General features: G+C 46.9%; 1 protein-coding gene across 1 annotated transcript in view; it reads right to left on the bottom strand.

The window, feature by feature from the left end:
- LOC147671313 (ras GTPase-activating protein nGAP-like) overlaps positions 1–12,112 on the bottom strand; it is a 541,239-nt gene that overhangs the window by 348,050 nt on the left and 181,077 nt on the right. The window contains exon 2 of the mRNA XM_086948081.1: positions 3,958–4,049. Coding sequence (XP_086804207.1) covers positions 3,958–4,049 — 92 coding nt within the window. The remainder of the gene's footprint in view (positions 1–3,957; positions 4,050–12,112) is intronic.

Raw genomic sequence — 12,112 nt, 5'->3', positions numbered from 1 at the left:
ACGTGGTGTCGGTGATGGACGTGCACCATAAGCATGACCTCATGGTAATCTGCTGAAAACTGCATGTTCTATGTCAATATCATTGTCATTGAAGTGGCCCCATTGGCACATCAGGGAAGTTCTGAACGTGCTCAGACACGCTTGCACGGTGTGGGAGTTAGCCTTCGCTTGTGCTTGTTGCAGGCAATATTTGTGGCACTATCAGAGAAGCAACAGTAAAAACCGTCCCACCAGACGGCCATCAAACAGCCACAAGAAGCATCGGCAATGCCAATAGGTCTGGCTTCAAAGGAATGCGGTATGGGATGGAACATGAAAGGAGGGAAGCATGGGAATAGATATGCACTGTGTTGAAGCAAAGAACTGTAGAATAATAATGGTGTCGATTACAAGGTCGCACTCTCAAGCCCGGTCTAAAATCAATGCAGGTTAATGACTGCCCCCTCCCTTCTGTGCTGCTGCCAGGAAAAAACATCAGAAATAATCTGGATATCTCAGACACTTCAACAGCACTACAATGTCATGTGTGTGCCCCTGAAAATTCAAGCTCAGGCAGCCAGATAACTAAACAACATGTTTACAGCTGTGTGGAGGACATATGCTTTTCTGTGGAATCACACAACTTCTGCCCAATCAAAGTGTGCACTCCTAGCCCCCCACATGTGGGGAGAGTCGGAGAGCTCTCCAAGTGACTCTCACAGGATTGTTTGACGACAGCTGGGCTGCCCATGCAGACAGGCCCGCACACCGCCCTGTCAGCCCAGCCTCCCGGCACTTCCATGCCCCTCTGATAATAATAATATACTTTATTTAGATATATAAAAAACATATCTTTAAAAGATTCTTCCAGCGCATTAATACAGTCTTATAACTTAAAAGAGATTAATAAGAACAAGATAAAATGGGACCTGCTTAACAGTGCTTACAGCAACGTGTCAGTTTAGTGATTAGCACTCCCAGAAAAAGCAGATGAAATTAACTACATATTATTCTGCACAATGGTCCAATTTTTCTAAAAGACTATAAGTATGCTGAACAAATTTGGCCAATTTTATGTTTAAAACAGTGTTCTCTATGGACAGAGCAGCAATAATTGCGTGTCTACAAGTCCGAACTCCCAGTCTGTTCCATTCCGGCCTAAGTAGGCGTCTGCATTGGAGGATAAAACAAGGGCATATACAAAGCACGTGCAAAAAAGTTTCGTTTGCTGACCCGCACCCTCTGCACGTTTGCTCAGCCCTTTTTTGCCGCCAAACAGGGAGGTTTTGAAGGAAGCGCCAGTCTCCCAGTCTTAGGGCGATCAAACATCGCTTTAGATGATAGGGGAATGTTGTTGAAAGGTAAATTGCCGGGGATAGTCGTTTATAGCAGTTAATTACTGCCCAAGCATGACTGCGTTTCGCAAGGAGAGCTTTGTCCATGCCCCTCTGATGTCAAAGCATGTCAAAAGTGTGTGGATAGTGAATGAATATTCATTCTTCAAGTGCATCACCATGCACTTCATATGAAGATCTGCAGTGTGAGGGACATTTAGAGCTGCACGTTTCCAATGTAGAGTCATGAAAAGTGACGAAGGGCGGGATTTAGAACTTGGGAGACCGGTTACTCCCTCACAATGGTGACGGATGTCTCGTCCGCCGAAATATAAATCCCAATGCATATAATGACATTTGTATTTTGGCGGGCGGGATATCTGTTACCGTTGTGACAGGGTAACCCGTCCGCCAAGACCCGAACCAGGCCCTGAGAGGCTGCTGCTGCTGCTTCACTGGGTGAGGTGCATGTAGGGAAAGTGCCAATCCTTATTTATTCAAATGTTACCAAGCTCATTCAATATATATATTGTCTGAGTAGACTGGGATTCTGTGACACATTTCTGAGTACTGTGCATTCCAAGCTCTATAGAAAATGGATGAATAGAATCTATAATTGAAGGATGCACATTAGTGGATGCAGGGCGGACTATTACACAGGACATGTTTTACCGATGACTTTGAAGAGATGATTTTGTAGTGGTTTTGTTGAACACGTATGTCAAAGTAAACGGACAATGACACAGACAGAGATGTTCAGGGCCCGTGACTGGATTCATGGACGTCTGTGTACTACATCTGTTAACTGCTGAGAGTCACATGCTCAGATGACACTACAGAAGGAAAGTCCTTCCTGAGTCCTTGGCTGGATTCATGGACGTCTGTGTACTACAAAAAACATACTGTACACATACAGTCTCTGAATGTGTTATAACACAGGGGAAGGCATCCCTTAAGGATAAGAGCCCTCACTCACCCGAGGGTGACATGCTTCATCATATGGGGCTCCTTACCAGTGGGGAAAGCCTAGTCGCCACTGGGAGCTACTACTTCAGGATAATTAAGGAAGGAGCTCAGAGATGTTTTCTACAAGGGTAGGATGGTAATCCCATATGTGTGATGGTTGTAGTGAGGAGTGTGCTGTTAAATTTTTAACCCTGTCAGGTAGAACACAAAAATAAAGTTAATTGGTGATTCTATCTAGTCATTTTTAATTCACACCCTTCCTTCATACAGCGCTGCATAACTCCTCACTACAACCATCACACATATGGGATTACCATCCTACCCTTGTAGAAAACATCTCTGAGCTCCTTCCTTAATTATCCTGAAGTAGTAGCTCCCAGTGGCGACTAGGCTTTCCCCACTGGTAAGGAGCCCCATATGATGAAGCATGTCACCCTCGGGTGAGTGAGGGGTCTTATCCTTAAGGGATGCCTTCCCCTGTGTTATAACACATTGAGAGATGAGAGATAAATCAGGGCACGTCTTCTAACGTTGTACACACATGTATAAGACTGTATGTGTATAGTATGTTTTTTTCAGTATATATATATATATATATATGAGGGAATATACACTTACATGTCTATAAACATTCCCTCCAGACCCCCAATCCATGGTAGTATTTTCGGTCTGTGTACTACATCTGTTAACTGCTGAGAGTCACATGCTCAGAGGATACACTAGAGAAGGAAAGTCCTTCCTGAGTCCTTGACTGGTGAGCAAGTCAGCGTGTAAAGATAGTAACCAAGTCTTGTTTCTTTATGCACATATTCATTCATTCATTCATTCAATAAACTTTATTTCGGTTTGTTTTAACCATCAAAGCACATAAAAATACATTTTCACTTTTCTACAGTTCATTGGTAATTATAAGTATTAAAATACATCATGTAACATCAGAAGGGAGAAGACAATTTGTTAAAACTATAAAAATATAAATAATTTTAAAAAGTTTAAAAAATTAAGATAGCAATTGTTGATCCAATTAGTTCTCAAGTCTCTGCAAGTGAATACATAAGTGACCTTGTTAGAGAAGTAATCTCCTTTGGATAAACAACATAGAAAACAGAAACTTAGTTATGGCGGACACTATCACTGGATTCGTGTCAGACTTCAAAATCCTAAAGAAGGCTCGATAGTCCCTAATGCCCAGATTTTTGCATAGTTGTAATATCCACTTTCTTCGTATGAGTGAATAGGCTGGACATATATCTTAGATACATTTTCTCTGCGTGTATGTGTACAGTGCTAGGTGCATATCCAATCTGGTGACATTAGATATTACCAGCCAATTTCATGGAAGGAGTTCTATGGGGCATTCAGGAAAAGGGGCCTAAGAACATACCTTGTAAACAATCTATGACATATTGGACCAATCTCCAACTTTCTTCATAAACGCCACAAACTCACATCTATGAACTGTAGTCCAAGACTGTCAAAGTAACTCGATTTCAAATTTTGTATGGAAAATGCAAAGCAAACCTAACATACCACAATAAAGCAAAAAACAGAGCGAGAAATATAATAAGTGTAGGAACAAAATACAAGATAGAGGAGAGTATAAGCCAGAAATTAAAATGAGAGAATTGGCGACCGAGGAACGTCTCAAAGCAATGGGAGTGAAGCAGGAGTCTCTTACCGAAGGCCGGAAGGGGGCCGCAGGTGGGGGGTCCATGCTGTACTGCTTCGCTGCCGGAACACTCTTCCTTCGGGAGCGAGCAATGTGATAATCTGGAAAAGAGAGACACAAGGATCAGAATGCTGACAATGTACAGTGCATTTACAGTGTTTAAATTGGCTGCTAGAAGACATCAAGGCCATTCAACAAGGTAAGACACTCAGGGCTTGATGTAGATCTTGACAGACGGATTACTCCTTCACAACAGTGACGAATGAACCATCCGCCACAATAAATCTCATAGGATATAATAGGATTTATATTTCGGCAGACGGGATATCCGGCACCGCTGTGACGGAGAAACTCCTCCACCGAGATCTAAATCAGGCTCTAAGTCTGCAGGAGCCTGCTGAAACGAGGACCAGTCACCAAACCTGCTAGAAGACACCAAGTCCTTTCAATAATTATCTGGAAGAAGGGTAAGACACCAAGTCTGCCAGGAGCCTGCTGAAACGAGGACCAGACACTAAACCTGCTAGAAGACATCAAGACGAAACAAAACCTAGCTGGGAGAAGGGTAAGACACAAAGTTTGCCAGGAGCCTGCTGAAACAAGGACCAGACACCAAACCTGCTAGAAGACACCAAGACCTTTCAATAACTATCTGGAAGAAGGGTAAGACACCAAGTCTGCCAGGAGCCTGCTGAAACGAGGACCAGACACTAAACCTGCTAGAAGACATCAAGACGAAACAAAACCTAGCTGGGAGAAGGGTAAGACACAAAGTCTGCCAGGAGCCTGCTGAAACAAGGACCAGACACCAAACCTGCTAGAAGACACCAAGACCTTTCAATGACTAGCTGGAAGAAGGCTAAGACACCAAGTCTGCCAGGAGCCTGCTGAAACAAGGACCAGACACCAAACCTGCTAAAAGACATCAAGACCTTGCAATAACTAGCTGGGAGAAGGGTAAGACACCAAGTCTGCCGATAGCCTGCTGAAATGAGGACCAGACACCAAACCTGCTAGAAGACATCAAGACGATTCAATACGTAGCTGGGAGAAGGGTAAGACACCAAGTCTGCGAGGGGCCTGCTGAAACAAGGACCAGACACCAAACCTGCTAGAAGACACCAAGACCTTTCAATGACTAGCTGGAAGAAGGCTAAGACACTAAGTCTGCCAGGAGCCTGCTGAAACAAGGGCCAGACACCAAACCTGCTAGAAGACATCAAGATGATAAAATACCTAGCTGGGAGAAGGGTAAGACACCAAGTCTGCTAGGGGCCTGCTGAAACAAGGACCAGACACCAAACCTGCTAGAAGACACCAAGACCTTTCAATGACTAGCTGGAATAAGGCTAAGACACTAAGTCTGCCAAGAGCCTGCTGAAACAAGGACCAGACACCAAACCTGCTAAAAGACATCAAGACCTTGCAATAACTAGCTGGGAGAAGGGTAAGACACCAAGTCTGCTGACAGCCTGCTGAAACGAGGACCAGACACCAAACCTGCTAGAAGACATCAAGACGATTCAATACCTAGCTGGGAGAAGGGTAAGACACCAAGTCTGCCAGGAGCCTGCTGAAACAAGGACCAGACACCAAACCTGCTAGAAGACACCAAGACCTTTCAATGATAGGCTAGAAGAAGGCTAAGACACCAAGTCTGCCAGGAGCCTGCTGAAACAAGGACCAGACACCAAACCTGCTAGAAGAAATCAAGACCTTGCAATAACTAGCTGGGAGAAGGGTAAGACACCAAGTCTGCCGATAGCCTGCTGAAAAGAAGACCAGTCACTAAACCTGCTAGAAGACATCAAGACCTTTCAATAACTAGCTGGAAGAAGAGTAAGACACCAAGTCTGCGGGGAGCCTGCTGAAACGAGGACCAGTCACCAAACCAGCCAGAAGACATCAAGACCTTTCAATAAGTAGCTGGAAGAAGGGTAAGACACCAAGTCTGCCAGGAGCCTACTGAAACGAGAACCAGACACTAAACCAGCTAGAAGACATCAAGACGATGCAATAGCTAGCTGGGAGAAGGGTAAGACACCAAGTCTGCCAGGAGCCTGCTGAAACCAGGACCAGACACCAAACCTGCTAGAAGACACCAAGACCTTTCAATGACTAGCTGGAAGAAGGCTAAGACACCAGGTCTACCAGGAGCCTGCTGAAAGAAAGACCAGACACCAAAGCTGCTAAAAGACATCAAGACCTTGCAATAACTAGCTGGGAGAAGGGTAGGCACCAAGTCTGCCGATAGCCCGCTGAAACGAGGACCAGACACCAAACCTGCTAGAAGACATCAAGACGATTCAATACCTAGCTGGGAGAAGGGTAAGACACCAAGTCTGCGAGGGGCCTGCTGAAACAAGGACCAGACACCAAACCTGCTAGAAGACACCAAGACCTTTCAATGACTAGCTGGAAGAAGGCTAAGACACTAAGTCTGCCAGGAGCCTGCTGAAACAAAGACCAGACACCAAACCTTCTAAAAGACATCAAGACCTTTCAATAACTAGCTGAAAGAAGGCTAAGACACCAAGTCTGCCGGGAGCCAACTGAAACAAGGACCAGTCACCAAACCTGCTAGAAGGCGTCAAGACATTTCAATATCTAGCTGGAAGAAAGGTAACACACCAAGTCTGCTAGGAGCCTGCTGAAACGAGGACCAGTTACCAAACCTGCTAGAAGACCTCAAGACATTTCAATAACTAGCTGGGAGAAGGGTAAGACACCAAGTCTGCCAGGAGCCTGCTGATACAAGGACCAGTCACCAAACCTGGTAGAAGACATGAAGACCTTTCAATAACTAGCTGGACGAAGGGTAAGACACCAAGTCTGCCAGGAGCCTGCTGATACAAGGACCAGACACCAAACCTGCTAGAAGACATGCACACCTTTCAATAACTAGCTGGAAGAAGGCTAAGACACCAAGTCTGCCAGGGGCCTGCTGAAACAAGGACCAGACACTAAACCTGCTTGAAAACACCAAGACCTTTCAGTGACTAGCTGGGAGAAGAGTAAGAACACCAAGTCTGCCAGGAGCCTGCTGACACAAGGACCAGTCACCAAACCTGCTAGAAGACATCAAGACTTTTCAATAACTAGCTTTTAGAAGGGTAAGACACCAAGTCTGCCAGGAGCCTGCTGAAACAAGGACCAGTCACCAAACCTGCTAGAAGGCATCAAGACCTTTCAATAACTAGCTGGAAGAAGGATAAGACATTAAGTTCAAGTTCAGGGATTTGTATAGCGCACTACTTACCCAGAGGGTCACAAGGCGCTTGGGGAAGGGGGTTCAATTTTTGTCGAATAGCCACATTTTGAGTTCTTTTCTGAAGGAGATGTGGTTTTGAGTAAGGCGGAGGTGAGTGGGGAGTGAGTTCCAGGTCTTGGCCGCCAGGAAGGAGAAGGATCTGCCACCCATGGTGGATTTTCGAATGCGCGGGACTGCGGCGAGGGCTTGATTGGACGATCTAAGTTGGCGGGTGGGTGTGTAGAAGGACAGTCGAGTGTTGAGGCATTCGGGTCCTAGTTTGTAGAGGGCCTTGTGTGCGTGGGTGAGAAGACGGAATGTAATTCTCTTGTTGACGGGAAGCCAGTGGAGGTCTTTTAGGTGTCTGGTTATGTGATCTTGGCGAGGGATGTCCAATATGAGTCTCGCTGATGCGTTTTGGATGCGTTGGAGTTTTTTCTGTAATTTTGCTGTGATTCCGGCGTATAGTGTGTTACCATAGTCCAGTCGACTTGTGACCAGTGCGTGGGTGACAGTCTTTCTTGTTTCGAGGGGGATCCAACGGAAGATCTTTTTGAGAATACGAAGTACGTTGAAGCAGGAGGATGAGACTGCGTTGACTTGTCTGGACATCGAGAGAGAGGAGTCTAGGATGAAGCCCAGGTTGCGTGCGTGGTCAGTGGGTGTGGGTGCTGTGCCCAGAGCGGAAGGCCACCAAGAGTCGTTCCAGGCAGAGTGGGAGGATCCTAGGATGAGCACCTCAGTTTTGTCTGAGTTGAGTTTTATTTACAACAAGGGGTGGCGAGGGACAGAGTTTCTGAATTAAACAGAAAGCTCTCACCCAGTCAAGAGATCAGGGCTAGATCCAACACCGTTTTTTAGCTCACTGCACCATCCCAGTTTCAGAACCTGGCTGTATGCAAATTAGTCTGTTCCTGTCCCAGTGCATGATGGGAACAGGGAAAACCAAACTACAAAAGCCAATTCTTACACTGGGAAGGAAACAAGCTCCCGGGGACCGGTTTCTGGCATTACAGCCGTCTTCGGCCCGGTTTGCTTGAATCCTGATGGTGCAATGAGCAAGGGTCTCACATCTGAGAATACCCTTCCACGCTTAGGGTGGACAAAAATATTTACAACAAGGGGTGGTGAGGGACAGAGTTTCTGAATTAAACAGAAAGCTCTCACCCAGTCAAGAGATCAGGGCTAGATCCAACACCGTTTTTTAGCTCACTGCACCATCCCAGTTTCAGAACCTGGCTGTATGCAAATTAGTCTGTTCCTGTCCCAGTGCATGATGGGAACAGGGCAAACCAAACTACAAAAGCCAATTCTTACACTGGGAAGGAAACAAGCTCCCGGGGACCGGTTTCTGGCATTACAGCCGTCTTCGGCCCGGTTTGCTTGAATCCTGATGGTGCAATGAGCAAGGGTCTCACATCTGAGAATACCCTTCCACGCTTAGGGTGGACAAAAATATTTACAACAAGGGGTGGTGAGGGACAGAGTTTCTGAATTAAACAGAAAGCTCTCACCCAGTCAAGAGATCAGGGCTAGATCCAACACCGTTTTTTAGCTCACTGCACCATCCCAGTTTCAGAACCTGGCTGTATGCAAATTAGTCTGTTCCTGTCCCAGTGCATGATGGGAACAGGGCAAACCAAACTACAAAAGCCAATTTTTACACTGGGAAGGAAACAAGCTCCCGGGGACCGGTTTCTGGCATTACAGCCGTCTTCGGCCCGGTTTGCTTGAATCCTGATGGTGCAATGAGCAAGGGTCTCACATCTGAGAATACCCTTCCACGCTTAGGGTGGACAAAAATATTTACAACAAGGGGTGGTGAGGGACAGAGTTTCTGAATTAAACAGAAAGCTCTCACCCAGTCAAGAGATCAGGGCTAGATCCAACACCGTTTTTTAGCTCACTGCACCATCCCAGTTTCAGAACCTGGCTGTATGCAAATTAGTCTGTTCCTGTCCCAGTGCATGATGGGAACAGGGCAAACCAAACTACAAAAGCCAATTCTTACACTGGGAAGGAAACAAGCTCCCGGGGACCGGTTTCTGGCATTACAGCCGCCTTCGGCCCGGTTTGCTTGAATCCTGATGGTGCAATGAGCAAGGGTCTCACATCTGAGAATACCCTTCCACGCTTAGGGTGGACAAAAATATTTACAACAAGGGGTGGTGAGGGACAGAGTTTCTGAATTAAACAGAAAGCTCTCACCCAGTCAAGAGATCAGGGCTAGATCCAACAGCGTTTTTTAGCTCACTGCACCATCCCAGTTTCAGAACCTGGCTGTATGCAAATTAGTCTGTTCCTGTCCCAGTGCATGTGGGAACAGGGCAAACCAAACTACAAAAGCCAATTCTTACACTGGGAAGGAAACAAGCTCCCGGGGACCGGTTTCTGGCATTACAGCCGTCTTCGGCCCGGTTTGCTTGAATCCTGATGGTGCAATGAGCAAGGGTCTCACATCTGAGAATACCCTTCCACGCTTAGGGGGGACAAAAATATTTACAACAAGGGGTGGTGAGGGACAGAGTTTCTGAATTAAACAGAAAGCTCTCACCCAGTCAAGAGATCAGGGCTAGATCCAACACCGTTTTTTAGCTCCCTTTCTCACTGCTCCATCAGGATTCAAGCAAGCCGGGCCGAAGAGGCTGAAATGCCAGAAACCGGTCCCCGGTAGCTTGTCTCCTTTCTGGTGAAGAATTGGCTTGGTAGTTTGGTCTGCCCTGTTCCCATGATGCACTGGGCCAGGGACAGACTAATTTGCATATAGCCAGGTTCTGAGCTGGGATGGGGCAGTGAGATAAATAACGGTGATGGATCAAGCACTGGTCTTTGGACTGGGTAAGAGTGGTCTGCTTATTTCAGACACTCTGTTCATCACCACCCCCTTTTCTGAATCGTTTTTGGCCACTATAGGTGTGGCAGGGTATACTCAGACATGAGTCCCTTTCTCACTGCTCCATCAGGATTCAAGCAAGCCGGGCCGAAGAGGCTGAAATGCCAGAAACCGGTCCCCGGTAGCTTGTCTCCTTTCTGGTGAAGAATTGGCTTGGTAGTTTGGTCTGCCCTGTTCCCATGATGCACTGGGCCAGGGACAGACTAATTTGCATATAGCCAGGTTCTGAGCTGGGATGCGGCAGTGAGATAAATAACGGTGATGGATCAAGCACTGATCTTTGGACTGGGTAAGAGTGGTCTGCTTATTTCAGACACTCTGTTCATCACCACCCCCTTTTCTGAATCGTTTTTGGCCACTATAGGTGTGGCAGGGTATACTCAGACATGAGTCCCTTTCTCACTGCTCCATCAGGATTCAAGCAAGCCGGGCCGAAGAGGCTGAAATGCCAGAAACCGGTCCCCGGTAGCTTGTCTCCTTTCTGGTGAAGAATTGGCTTGATAGTTTGGTCTGCCCTGTTCCCATGATGCACTGGGCCAGGGACAGACTAATTTGCATATAGCCAGGTTCTGAGCTGGGATGGGGCAGTGAGATAAATAACGGTGATGGATCAAGCACTGATCTTTGGACTGGGTAAGAGTGGTCTGCTTATTTCAGACACTCTGTTCATCACCACCCCCTTTTCTGAATCGTTTTTGGCCACTATAGGTGTGGCAGGGTATACTCAGACATGAGTCCCTTTCTCACTGCTCCATCAGGATTCAAGCAAGCCGGGCCGAAGAGGCTGAAATGCCAGAAACCGGTCCCCGGTAGCTTGTCTCCTTTCTGGTGAAGAATTGGCTTGGTAGTTTGGTCTGCCCTGTTCCCATGATGCACTGGGCCAGGGACAGACTAATTTGCATATAGCCAGGTTCTGAGCTGGGATGGGGCAGTGAGATAAATAACGGTGATGGATCAAGCACTGATCTTTGGACTGGGTAAGAGTGGTCTGCTTATTTCAGACACTCTGTTCATCACCACCCCCTTTGTTGAATCGTTTTTGGCCACTATAGGTGTGGCAGGGTATACTCAGACATGAGTCCCTTTCTCACTGCTCCATCAGGATTCAAGCAAGCCGGGCCGAAGAGGCTGAAATGCCAGAAACCGGTCCCCGGTAGCTTGTCTCCTTTCTGGTGAAGAATTGGCTTGGTAGTTTGGTCTGCCCTGTTCCCATGATGCACTGGGCCAGGGACAGACTAATTTGCATATAGCCAGGTTCTGAGCTGGGATGGGGCAGTGAGATAAATAACGGTGATGGATCAAGCACTGATCTTTGGACTGGGTAAGAGTGGTCTGCTTATTTCAGACACTCTGTTCATCACCACCCCCTTTTCTGAATCGTTTTTGGCCACTATAGGTGTGGCAGGGTATACTCAGACATGAGTCCCTTTCTCACTGCTCCATCAGGATTCAAGCAAGCCGGGCCGAAGAGGCTGAAATGCCAGAAACCGGTCCCCGGTAGCTTGTCTCCTTTCTGGTGAAGAATTGGCTTGGTAGTTTGGTCTGCCCTGTTCCCATGATGCACTGGGCCAGGGACAGACTAATTTGCATATAGCCAGGTTCTGAGCTGGGATGGGGCAGTGAGATAAATAACGGTGATGGATCAAGCACTGATCTTTGGACTGGGTAAGAGTGGTCTGCTTATTTCAGACACTCTGTTCATCACCACCCCCTTTTCTGAATCGTTTTTGGCCACTATAGGTGTGGCAGGGTATACTCAGACATGAGTCCCTTTCTCACTGCTCCATCAGGATTCAAGCAAGCCGGGCCGAAGAGGCTGAAATGCCAGAAACCGGTCCCCGGTAGCTTGTCTCCTTTCTGGTGAAGAATTGGCTTGGTAGTTTGGTCTGCCCTGTTCCCATGATGCACTGGGCCAGGGACAGACTAATTTGCATATAGCCAAGTTCTGAGCTGGGATGGGGCAGTGAGATAAATAACGGTGATGGATCAAGCACTGATCTTTGGACTGGGTAAGAGTGGTC

This window comes from Lissotriton vulgaris, unplaced genomic scaffold (assembly GCF_964263255.1).
Source record: "Lissotriton vulgaris unplaced genomic scaffold, aLisVul1.2 SCAFFOLD_758, whole genome shotgun sequence".
In the NCBI taxonomy this organism is placed as follows: domain Eukaryota; kingdom Metazoa; phylum Chordata; class Amphibia; order Caudata; family Salamandridae; genus Lissotriton; species Lissotriton vulgaris.
Note: the sequence above shows the minus strand (reverse complement) of the source record. Positions and strands in the feature narration are given on the sequence as shown.